This window comes from Acomys minous (genome assembly GCF_964271855.1).
Source record: "Acomys minous genome assembly, chromosome: 12".
Taxonomy (NCBI): Eukaryota; Metazoa; Chordata; class Mammalia; order Rodentia; family Muridae; genus Acomys; species Acomys minous.
Genome location: NC_140493.1, coordinates 27,894,874 through 27,907,427, shown reverse-complemented (window position 1 = coordinate 27,907,427; position 12,554 = coordinate 27,894,874). Strand labels below are relative to the sequence as shown.

Sequence of the window (12,554 nt, the reverse complement as noted above, 5' to 3'; positions counted from 1 at the left end):
TCTGCCCTCTGGAAACCCAGGTCTGCTCCGCACAGGTCTGTTTCCAGGTCACAGCCCATGACATGCAGGGTGCTGGCACCAGCTTGTAAGATGGCTTGCCTCTCTAGCAGTGAGTTCATTTATAGAGGTGGCCTTAGGCTCAGCAGGGGCCAGCACTGGTCCCAGGTGGCACAGGGCATCAGAGCAAACGGTCAATGCAGGCACCAGGAATGTGTCCACTTCTTTCTTGGGTCACCTCCTCTGGGAACCCTTCCCTGCCCACCCTGCCTTCCAGAGCGCCTGTCACCCAAGGCTCTCCTGTGGTCCCCATCCTGTGCATGGTTCCACACAGCCCTTTGGGGACTGAATTGGGGAAGCCCCCCCCCAAAGCAGGAGGCAAAGGGGCAGGTGACATAGCGGCTCCCTCTGGGAAGGCATGCAGTTCCTCTGGGTGTCCCCTCCTCTGAGGCTCTCCCAGACCTCGAGGGCTTGAGGTCTCGTGATAGGTTCTGGATAGCTCCCCAATCTGGACTTCTGCCTAGAACGCCGGGTCATTTGTTCCTTCCATAAACAAGTGGGAGCTTCTTGGTGCCAGGCCCGGGTGGGAGGTGGGGGTGTGTGTGTGGATCAGAGTGCTGGGTTCCCTCTCCCATTAGGGATATCTTCCCTGGGAACTGGTACATGGCCAAGGGGGTGGGGGTGGAGGCAGCATGGGGTTAGGGTACCTGAAGGGTTGGTTGCATCCTTGGAACTGTGGGGCACAAGAGCTTTGGATGGCTTCCTAGGGACCGGTGTGGGTGGAGCCTGCTAGGGTCTCCCCTCCTGGCCTCAGATATGGGCGCTCTGGGAGGGCTCCAAGAAAGCTCTGGATGTGTTATATATAGATTTCTCTGAAAGGCTTGGGGCCCTGCCAGCTTTAGCAGGTGCCCCCAGGCCTAACTAGAGGCCCCAGTGAGCACAGGAGTGGGGCTACTTGGAGCCTTGTTTGCAGCCCTGGCTGGTACAGCATCTCAGAAATCGCTGGGCCTGTCACTAACAAACTGTTGTTTTGATGTGCCTTCTCCTAGCCACTTGGGACCAGCAGAATCTCTGGGGGTGGGCAAATCTCCAAGCATGGTCCAGCTTCCTGGCTGGGTGACTTGGACAATCTACTCAGTTTCTCTGAGTTGCTGGATGCTGGTGCCTTGGAGAGAGGGTACAGGGTCTGTGTTCAGGATGGGACAGGTGAGATCACAGGACTGGGAGGCAGCATCAGGGCAGTTATTGTGCCAGGTGTATAAGGGTGGCATATAGCTGGGTGTGGTGGTGCACACCTGTAATCCCAGCACTCTGGGAGGCAAAGGCAGGTGGATCTCTCTGAGTTCGAGACTAGCCTGGTTTACAGAGAGAGTCTGGAACAGTCAAGGCTGCACAGAGAAACCCTGTCTCAAAAAACAAAACAAAACAAAAAACAAACAAAAATAAGGGTGATATATTCTGGGGATCTCATATGGCTGCCTGGCTTTCTGGGGTTAGCCAGGATGGGGCTCCAATGGGACCCTCTAGTCTGGACATTATCAGCCTTACTTACCTGGGCCAGGCAAGAGTACCGGGTGGCAGGCTCTGCTATGCAAGGCTGGCTTAATGGGATTGCTCTCTGGGAGTATGGGGTGGGCCATGCCCTCTACTGGACCAAGTCCAGCTTTCAGGGCCCATTCCTCTCCACAGCACCAACCACTGATTGCAGGGCCAGCCCTCTGTCTGGGAGCCAGGCTTGGAGCTGGGTTCCCAGCAAGGCAAGGCCTCTGGGGACTCTGTGAGCCGGAGCTCAACAAACCCTGCTTCCAGAAGGCTCCCAGGTCGATGCAGCCACTGGGGCAGGTGTGGATTGACGTCTGCTTCCGTTCTTGGGCTGGAGAGCACAGGGCTCCTGCCTGGGCTATCCCAGGACAGAACCAGGACTCTGTCCCGGCAGGGCAGTGGAGCCCAGAAGAAGATTCTCTTAGGGAGTGCCCTGGAAGGCTTCAGGAGAGCTGGGTAGGTGTCAGCCGAGGTGAGCTCCCGGCTCCTGTGTGGCTCGAGTGTGCCAAATTTCAGTACCTTAGTATCCTCAGCTGTAGGCTAGGAGTGGTGGCTCTTAAGGTGAAGTGAGGGCTAGTGGTACCAGCACACAGTAGCTGCTCAGTAAATGTATACGAAACTGGAGAGCTGGGGGTGGGGGTGTTCCTCTAGACCGGTGGCCCTTCTGCAGAGGGAAGTCTCCTGCCCGGCAGGATGCAGAGGGGATGGCTGGCGGGTTCGCTGTGGTCCTCCCCCTTCCTCCTTCCTCTTCCTCTGCTGGCCGCGCCTTTGTTTGCTCTGCCCGCGCGCTATCTTTAGGCAGCAGGTGCGGGAGCCACTGTGAGTCGGGTCGCCCTCCGGTCACCGCCCCCCACGTGACGCTGGGCGCTATAAATAGACGGGCCGCCGGCGCCCTGCATCCGCCCGGAGCCGGCGCCGCTGCGGAGGGCGCGCGCGCGCGGGTCCCGGCCCGGCCGGCCGGCGCATGGAGGCAGCCGCACGCCTGCGGGCGCGGGTGAGCCGGGCTGCGGGCGGCGGGGACCCGGCCTCGAGGACACTCCCGAACCCTAACCCTACTGAGATGGGCCTTGCACGGGATGGCGGCTCCCTGGAGGGCTGGGTGGGAAACCCCGCTGAGGTCCGAGAGCTGTGCGCCCTCACCACACCTCACCAGGAGTCCTTGGAGGTCCCCAGCCCATCCATAAGACAGCCATACCTGTCTTGACAGCACAGAGTTCTGAACTGCGACCTCTGGTTCCGAGTGTCACACAGGGTCCCATTTAGGTCCCTTCTGAAACTAGATGCACTCCCACTCCATCACTCGAGGGTGGGGCCTCTGTGAACCTCTGTGTCTTCTTTTTCCCTGGGGTTCAAGTGTTCCCGATTATTAGGCTCGATGTTGAGAAAACCTGCGTCGCTGGACGGCCGGGGTTGGCCAAGGTCCAGAGAAGGACCTTCCACGCCCCTTTGGCCCATGTCCTCATCTGGCAAACAGGGACAAAAATGGGTCTTGAAAAACATGTGGGTTCTGGGAGCAGCTGAGAGCTTAGGATAAGTGCTAGAGGAGGCTGGGAGAAGGGCCAGCCGGAGGAAGGGTACAGGTCTCAGTAGGGTCTGTAAGCATGAGGGGTGATGAGGACATGGTGGCTTGACCGAGTTCCCGGACCCACAATGATGAGGCAAGGTGAGCTCTGCTTCTGCTCACACCTAGAGCTTCCGGGATAGAGGTGTAGGTGTCTGATAGGCCTACAAGCCTCGGGTCAGGCGTGCTAAACTGCAGTAGGGACCTTTGAGGTAGAGCTCTGGTGGACACCCCTTTTTCCCTGGGCTTCTCAGTCCCATAGAAGTGTTGTGTCAAGCTGGACGTTGTGGCTCATGCCTTTAATCCTAGCACTGGGGGGCAGAGGCTGGTGGATCTCTGTGAGTTCAAGTCCAGCCTGGTCTACAGAGTGAGATTCAGGAGTCAGGGCTGTTACACAGAGAAACTCTCCTTTTGGGGGTGGGGGCAGCCACCATGTGGTTGAGCCTAGGTAAAGGTGACTGAGGCATGCTGTGGGCATGCTCCTCTCTCCTCTCTTAGGAGTGTGGCCCAGAGTACAGTGGACTGTGCAGGTATTATAAGATGCCGTCCAGCTTGGTGACACCTACACCTGGACCCCTGGCCTCCATCCCCACAGGCCTGGGGGGAGCGCTATAGGTGGGTGGTTCAAGCTTCCTTTGCTCAGACAGCGGTCCGTAACTATGGGGAGCAGAACTAGGCCATGCCTGTTGTCCCCAGAGTCTTACAGTACCCTCCTCTCCCTGCTGTCGCTGATAGGTGCAGCGGACTCTGCAGGAGTCTGCTGGTGTCTTCTGGCTTCCTGGAGCCTTCTCTTCCTTTCTTCTCTATGCACTCGAGGGCATTGCAGTGCGCACACATGGGATGGCTCTCCCAGGAGGCCCAGCTGTTTGTGTCATAGCACGAGGGAAGGCTCTCCTTGCTCACACTGGGCTCTGCACACACAGGGGTTGAGACCCTGGCCTACCAAAGCGGGCACAGGACTCCTTTTGGACCCCCTCCCCTCCCCCCCCCCCCCGCTCCAAGGTGCCCCCCCATCTTACCCTTGCCAGAATGGTGGCAAGGACTAGCTGCGAGCTGTGACACTGACTCGGGGTGGAGTGGCGAGCTGTTCCCAGGTATTAGAAGGCGGTGAGTGAGGACTTGGCGCTGCCTGGCACCGCTGAGCCTTGAACAGTGCGACCAGAGTCCAGGGGTCCTATGCTGGGGCCTCCCTGCAGCCAGGCTGAGGCTCCAGGGACCTGGTTTGCTTGGTGGGCAGCTGGGAGAAGTGGGTGCTGGGGCAGAGGCAGGGAGGTAAGAGGTATGGGCAGAACTCTTCCAGATGGGGTCGAGGAGGGGCCTTCGTTTGGAAAGAGGAATGCTGGGTGAGGTATGGGCTGAGTCCGGGGGCTCAGGCTCTGCTAACCACTGGGTCATAGCCCAAGGCTCTGTGGCGACATCTTGTTTAACCCTTGCTGTGTAGGTGGGAACCAGGTCCAGAGAGGCCAGTGAACATGCCCAAGTTAAGTTCTCCCAGGCCCTCCAGGGGGTGGCAGGGAGCTAGCTGTTCTTTTGGTCCCTTGCAGGTAGTAGATTTGGAGAGGAGAAAATGGTATGAACGGACTGAGGCTGATGCCCTCCAGTAGTGTCCTTCCCCAGGGTGTGACCCCCTTCCTGGCCACCTGTGCTGTCACCTCCTTGGCATGAGCCTGGCAGCTGGCCCTTTGGCCTGTGGTCTCTTGCAAGGCAGAATATCTTGTTTACCTCTAGTGCCTGGCAAGCCCCAGTCCGTGGTGGTTGTGGGTGGAGTTTTTCAGGAAGCCAGGAAGGGAGGGGGGCAGCAATTGAGGCCACTTGCCCCCTGTCCCCCTGGCAGTACCCATTGTCCCTGAAACCCGCCCTTGCAGAACGATCTGAGCTTTATTTTGTGCGGTGGCCAGCAGTCCCAAGAGAAGGACCACTGCCCTTCATGGTGAGATGGCGGACCAGGCTCCGTGACTTGGCTTCCGTTGCTGTAGATGTACTCTATTTGTGGGGTGTACGTACATGCTTCTGGGGTGAGCCCTGATACCCTTGTCACCCTATCTTGGTGGCTGAGTTGTAGCTCTCCTGTCACCTCAGGGGCCTGGGGCAGCCCTGGCAGGAGCGGTCTGTTCTTCTGTGTTTTCCCGGGGAGAATCTGAGGCCTGAGGAGGACTTCCCGTTTCTTTCTTCCCTCCCGTAGACTGTGCCTTCTGAAGACGAGTGTGTGATTGATGGAGGAGCCCCAGGAGGGCAGCTCTGACTACTGTCGTTCCCAACATCGTGGGTGCTGCCGCTGAGCTGAGGAGGCCCGTGCCCCTCTGGCCCTCACCATTGCCCTTGTCTCCCAATGGCCTCTGCTGCCCGGCCAGAGGCCAGCACTGCTGCCTGAGCCCGCTGCCCCTCTCCAGGACTTGCCGTTCCCTGATGGGGTAACGTGACAGACGCCCAGATCAGAGGCTGCCTGCCCACCACGGCCCAGGGCCGCCAGAGTTGCTTTGAGTCCAAGTTCATTTCCCCTTTGGTCCTGAGTGCTGGGACCCAGCTCTGAGCAAAAAGGGGACTCTCCTCTCTCCACCCATGCAGACAGGGTGTCCCCAGCGGCGGCCCCATAGAGGACACTGCTCCGTGGCCAGAGTCACCAACTTGAAGTTCTCTTTGCTCAGTTTTTTTTTTTTTTTTGGTTGTTGTTATTTTTATTTTTTGCCTCCCTGTAACTAGTCCACTCTGAGGGACAGGACTTTGGAGCTACCCATCTTGCTGGAAGAGGAGGTGTTTGTTTCTTTTCCTTTTCTTTTTTAGAATTGGGTGTTTTTGGAGTTGTCCACCACTACCACCAGGCAGCTTCCTCTCGCTTCCCCCAAGTATTTGCACAATATTTGTGCGGGGTGTGGGGGCGAGGTTTTAAGAAGTCTTTTTTTTTTTCTTTTTCTGGATAAGCACGGGGATCTCACTGGACTTGGTGTGGGGGGCTGGGGGACCCCCCGTGCAGCCCCTGCTGGCTGGTCCTCTCTGGGCCCCTGGAGGAGGCATGGCCCGCATGAACAGGCCCGCGCCTGTGGAGGTGAGCTACCGAAACATGCGCTTCCTCATCACACACAACCCCAGCAATGCCACCCTCAACACTTTCATCGAGGTGAGTGGGTTTTCAAGTCACGGTGGGTGTCCTGCGTGGCTCAAGGTGTGATGGGTGCTGATGGCCTGCTGGCTTTCCTGGAGGGCTGGTGGCAGTCAGACTTGTGGACACTGGACATTGCCTGGGCTCTGATCGTCCAGACCCTGGGTGACCTTGGCCTCTGCAGACTGAGCAAGAAAGTGGCTGATGAGGCAAGGACTTGTGGGGAAATGGCTTGGAGACAGGCAGATGGAAGATGGGCCAGAGAGCTACCTCATGCCTAGTCCAGCCCACAAGCTCAGGTGCCAGGAAGCCTTAGGGAAAGGAGAGTGACCACTGCAGTCTGGAGAGGTGACATGCAGAGAATCTCCAGATGTCTGGTGTCTGTAGCCACCTTCTTTCCACCCCCACCCAGGTATTTATTTTTCCCAGAGCCTGTGTGGTGAATAGAGCTGGGGTGCTGTCAGCCTGGCCTCAGTGGGGATCCTGTGCAGAGATCCTTGCTGCAGACCCGGAGCTGCTTGCAGAGCCTGTAGCTGTGTGCCGGGCAGTTGTAGGTTCTTTCTCCTCTTCTCTGTGGCATGGGCTAAGTCCCATGGGTGTGTGGGCATCAAAACAGGAAAGACTGCATGAAGGCAACGGGCGCCCTAAGTCAGGGAACCTGGGCCCTGGACACATAGCTGGGTGTTCTGCTAAGGAAGCGTGCCCCTCTCACAGCTGAGAGCTTTGAGATGACAGCAGGGCCTGATGAGGGACTAGAAAATAAAAGTACTGTGAGTGACCAGGACAAGGGCTCAGTGAGTGACCAGGGTGAGGGGCTTAGTGACCAGGATCAAGATGAAGGCCAAGGTGTGAGGAGGGTTAGGGCTTAGTAAGAGTCAGGGTATGATGCGGGCGTGGCGGCGCACACCTTTAATCCCAGCACTTGGGAGGCAGAGGCAGGTGGATCGCTGTGAGTTCGAGGCCAGCCTGGTCTACAAAGCGAGTCCAGGACAGCCAAGGCTACACAGAGAAACCCTCTCAAAAATCCAAAAACAAAACAAAACAAAACAAAACAAAAAAACAAAACAAAACTTGGGAGGCAGAGGCAGGTGGATCACTATGAGCTCAAGGCCAGCCTGGTCTACAAAGCGAGTCCAGGACAGCCAAGGCTAAGACAAAGAGACCCTGTCTCAAAAAACCAAAATAAATAAATAAATAAATAAATAATAAAATAAAATAAAAGAGAGAGAGTCAGGGTATGAGGAGGATCAGGGCTCAGTGTATGACCAGAATGAGAGCTCAGCTTGTGACCAGGGTGAGGGCTTCGTGACCTAAATTAAGGCTCAGTATACAACTAGGGTGAGAGATCAGAGTGTGAGCGTGGTTGGGACACTGAGTCCTGAGCTAATGGTGGCGTTCTCCTTGGTGGACTCAGCAAAGACCCTGTGGTCTCTGAGGTGGACACACCCTCATTTTTCTTGCACTCTCAGAATAGTTGGGTCTTGGCCTTGCTGTGTCTGGCGCTCCCATCACATGGCCAGCAAGGCCCAGTCATTCCTCACCATTCCCAAAATACCCTCTGGGAGCAGGTAGGTGGGGGTTGGGCCTGCCCGTGACTGTGGGTATAAATACTCCACGTTGGCTGGTAACTGAGTGAACTTTTCTCTGGGGCTTCCCCTGGTGGTGTTTGAGAGGTGTCACTCAGCTGACTCAGGTTCCAACTCCTGAGGTCTGCTTGCTGGAGACTCCCAAGGAACTTTGTGGAACCCACCCATGTAGCCCAGGAAGGGAGGGCTGTGCACAGGCAAGGGAGCTATCTGAGGCCTAGGCCCCCTTGCTGGGGACTGAGTGGCTTTGCCAGGTTTGGCTGCTCAGACCCTTTGTTCTCGATGCTGCAGGGGTGTGAGGGACAGTTGGGGGGGGTTGAGTCACAGAGGTAGGACAGGGACAGGTGACCCTAAGCACCAGTAGAGGCTACCCTGCTAGCCACTAAGCATCCAAGGCCACTTGCTGACTTATGAAGCCCGCTTGTCTCAGGGGAGGCAGCTTGAGGGAACACCATTGTTTAGGAGTTCCATAGGGGCAGACCTGTGGCGACTCAGGCATGGGAAGAACCCTGGGCTGGAGCCCACTTCTGCCTTCTGAATTACCCTGTCTTTCCCTCTGCCCATCCCAGGACCTGAAGAAGTATGGGGCTACCACTGTGGTACGTGTGTGCGAAGTGACCTATGACAAGACCCCCCTGGAGAAGGACGGCATCACTGTTGTGGTGAGGGGCGTGTGTGGCTCTGGGCACTGTGGCTACCACAAGCAAGGTCTGGGCAGTAGATTTGGCCCTCTTCCCTGGGAATCTGGGGCCTCTGCTGTCACCTGATACACCCCGGGCTACCTGTGCCTACATTGGTGTGTGGGACAGATGACACTGAAAAAAGTCATCTCTGCTGTACCCATTTTCTTCAGACTAGCCCTGAGGTGAGGTGGCACACACTTGGTGCTATTGGTCGTAGCATCTAAGCACTTGGCTTGTCTTTGTTGGGGCATGTGGGTCCTACCAGGTGCTCCAAGTCCATCAGCAGCTTGTAGCCTCAGTTTCAGTGTGGTTTCCTTTTTGGAGCAATTGATGAGAGTCAGGCATTCTCTGAGGCCACAGCAAGAGGCAGGAGGGCTCACCTGGCGACTGGCATTCCCCTAGCTGTGCCGATTCCCCGCCTGCTGAATTTGGCACTGTGGGTTGAGGCTTGAGCCCTGGCAGCCCTGGAGACCATGACGGCCCGTGGAGACCCTCTTGGAGAGAAGAGGTGGGGCTCAGCAGGTGCCTGCCTGGCTCCTCCAGGGCTCCCAGGGCCTCTCCTCAGCTTCTTATGGCCCGTCATGTGGGAGCCTGTCTCCTGGCAGCAGCAGGTCCCAGGAGACCCCATGCAGAGGCCATGGGTAGGGATCCTAGCTGCTGTTTCCTTGGCTTCTCAACCCTGGGGGCTCTCAGCTAAGGGACAGCTTGGTCATAGTGCTCCGGAGGGTCAGAGGAGAGCCAGCCATAGGGGGCCACCTCTAGCCTGGCCTGTTGCAGTTTCCTGGAACAAGGCCTTTCTTCCCAGTGCAGAGCAGACCCTGGCTGACTGCCCTGAGGCTCTAGTACCCTGTCCTCAGTACCAGAGTGACCCTAGGCAACGACCCCTGTGACGATGGGGTCTCATAGCTATTGTTTATAAGTTATATGTATCATCAGTAGGCCCGGCGATTAATCAATCAAGACACAGACCTGTGTTATATTTTAAAATAGCCTTAGTTAACCTGGGGCAGGGCAGATATCAATCCTTTAAACTACCTCCCTTAGTGGGGCAGGCATGGGATCCCTGCCTCAATCCCATGTCATCTGTTTCTAATAACTTTTGATCAAGTTACCTCCCATCCATAATCTCAAACACGTGTCAACGTTTCTCATCTGGGCCGGATTCTCCATCCACACCGGCCATGTCTTCCCCATCTAACCCATAGCAGCCTTCCTCTCCTCTCCTCAGGTCTCTGTCCTCCTCCCTCGTGGCAGTCCTCCTTCTTCCCAGAATTCCTCTCTCCTAGCCCCACCTATCTCCTCTGCCCTGCCCAGGTGGGATGGTTTTTTATTAAGTAAAAGGTGGGCCACAGACCGAAAGCAGTAGTTAACATCAAAGTACATCAGACCCCCATCAGAATGGCTAAGATCAAAAACTCAAACGACACCACATGTTGGCGAGGATGTGGAGAGAGAGGAACACTCCTTCACTGCTGGTGGGAATGCAAACTAGTACAACCACTTTGGAAAGCTATCTGGCGTTTTCTCAGAAAAATGGGAATAGGGCTTCCTCAAGACCCAGCTATCCCACTCCTTGGAATATACCCAGAAAATGCCCTAACACACAACAGGGACATATGCTCAACCATGTTCATAGCTGCTTTATACACAATAGCCAGAACATGGAAACAGCCTAAATGTCCCTCAGTAGAAGAATGGACTAAGAAACTATGATACATTTACACTATGGAGTATTACTCAGCTATTAAAAACGAGGAATTCCCGAAATTTGTGGACAAATGGATTGACCTAGAAATTATCATAATGAGTGAGTTCACCCAGAAGCAAAAAGAGACAAACGGTATATACTCACTTATATCAAAACACTAGTCCAAGGGATACGTCCCATGAAAAACCTTACTTACCAAGAAAGTGGGTCAGAGGAGAGGACATCCTATTGAGTCTTTAGGCGAGAGTAGCATGGAAGAATGGGGAAATAATAGGACCCACAGGGTCCTGGAAACCTACAAGAAGAACTTTATGACAGGCAGATCTGGGTCCTGGGGTCCTCCTCAAACTAAGGCACCAGCCAAGGAGAAATAGGCAGTAAACTTCGAACCCCTACCAAGACCTAGCCGACAAACACGATATTCTCCACTGTTGAGTGGAGAGTGAGATCTGATTCTCACGTGAACTCTGGTGCCCCTTTTCTGACCATGTCCCCTGGATGGGGAGGCCTGGTGGCACTCAGAAGAAGGATAGCAAGTTACCAAGAAGAGACTCGATAATCTTAGAGCATACATAGGGGGAAGAAGTCTCCCTCAATCACAGACATAGGGGAGGGGAGAAGGGGGGAAGTGGGAGGGAGGGAGGAATGGGAGGAAACAGGGGAAGGGCTAACAATCAAGATGTAATATGAATAAATTAGTTTAAAAAAAAATACATCAGACCATCCTCCAACACAGATCCACTGCCCGGCAGTTTGTAGAGGAAGGAAGAACTTGCGTCCCATCTCTGTCTTCCCAACACCATGCCCCAGGATACCCTAGGCTGGAGCCTTCTCCATGTGGGCTAGCCTCGCCCTCCCACCTAGAGCTCCAAGAGCCAAGGGGAAGGAAAGCTACCACCTCCAGGGCAGCTCCTCAGCCCTCTTTCTCTGCAGGACTGGCCCTTTGATGACGGGGCACCCCCTCCTGGAAAGGTGGTGGAGGACTGGCTGAGCCTGCTGAAGGCCAAGTTCTACAATGACCCAGGCAGCTGCGTGGCCGTGCACTGTGTGGCAGGCCTGGGAAGGTGAGTGACGCTTGGGGGCTCACGGCCCTGTGGTGGCTGGGAGCTCAGCTTGTGTTCCCATGGTCTAACTTTATTGCTTTATGCGTTTGGATGTGGGGCCACCAGGGGTTCTCTCAGGCAAGGACTTCCACAGCCTGGCAGGGAGGGCTTCCCGCTCTGATCCGGTCACTGGGCCTCATGCAGAAAAAGAGCTGCCACAGAGACATGCTGGTTGTCCAGGCCTGACCCTGGCTTGACAGAGAAACAACCGCCCACACCAGATGGGAATGGGCCAGTCAGGGGAGCGCACCCCTGGGAGGGCTAGAGGGTGGACTCAGCAGCTAGTATGCTCATCGGGCTCGCTTTCTAGGTGCTTAGGCACAGAGAGGTCGTCTGTATCCCCTCAGGTTGCACAGGAGGGGGAAGAGGGAGCCAGACTAGAGCAGACAGTTGGGCTTTCTGGAGTCTGTGCCCCTCCACGGGCAGCTGAGGGGGTTGGGGTGGTGGTGGTGAGGGTGGTCAGTCCCTCGTGCCCCGTGTCTCTGTCAGGCAGCACGAGGCAGGGATAAGAAAGGGACCGCAGGGTCTCAGATAACCTCAGCTCTGCTTGTTCCCGCAGGGCTCCCGTGCTCGTGGCACTCGCCCTCATCGAGAGCGGGATGAAATATGAGGATGCCATCCAGTTCATCCGACAGTGAGTGGCCAGCGTGTGTGGGCGGGCGCTTAGGGGGTCTGTGGTGGGGTCTTGGCAGCTGGGCGGGGCCTAGGCTGTCACTCCTTGTCCCTCACCTTTCACTCCTGTAGTTGTTCCTTGTGAAGTTCCCCTCTCTCTCTCTGCCCTCCCTGGATGCTCCCAGGGCAGTCTTGCCTTATGGTACAGTAACCCTTCCTGCACGACCCCCATCTTCCTCACCTTCTGGGCAAGGACTACACAATTGATGCTGCACCCCCTAGCCTGTGGTGTGTGTGTGTGTGTGTGTGTGTGCGCGAGCGCGTGTGTGACATTGACATAGCCACTGTGGATATGTGGACACCTTTGTGCTACCTGAAATAGGCACGACCATCTCTTTTCTCCCTGGGGCAGGTCCTGTATGGCCATAGTGATGTGGGGTCTACTAGCCTGCAGGTGTCCTCAGAGGAGCCTGGGGTATGCAGACTGATAGAGCTACAGGAAAACACACATGCATGCGGTTTCTCTGTACCTTGGTATAGTGCTGAGGAGGTGCTGCTTGGCTAGGATGAGATGCATCCCCCAGCCTTCACGCAGCCCAGGCCTCCTAGGTTTCTCCCAGAGGCCCAGCTTAGCCTACCTCCTGTGAGTCCATCCACTCAAGGCC

At 56.1% G+C, this 12,554-nt stretch overlaps 1 protein-coding gene across 3 annotated transcripts in view; it reads left to right on the top strand.

The window, feature by feature from the left end:
• PTP4A3 (protein tyrosine phosphatase 4A3) overlaps positions 1-12,554 on the top strand; it is a 35,526-nt gene that overhangs the window by 22,407 nt on the left and 565 nt on the right. Inside the window, exons 1-5 of one of the 3 annotated variants that reach the window (XM_084750983.1) lie at positions 2,390-2,533; positions 5,283-6,215; positions 8,353-8,445; positions 11,108-11,238; positions 11,837-11,911. In XM_084750983.1, coding sequence (XP_084607109.1) covers positions 6,111-6,215; positions 8,353-8,445; positions 11,108-11,238; positions 11,837-11,911 — 404 coding nt within the window. In that variant the 5' untranslated portion in view covers positions 2,390-2,533; positions 5,283-6,110. Of the gene's footprint in view, positions 1-2,389; positions 2,534-3,695; positions 3,716-5,282; positions 6,216-8,352; positions 8,446-11,107; positions 11,239-11,836; positions 11,912-12,554 lie in introns of those variants that run through there. The other 2 variants (XM_084750985.1, XM_084750984.1) reach the window with 2 other exon arrangements.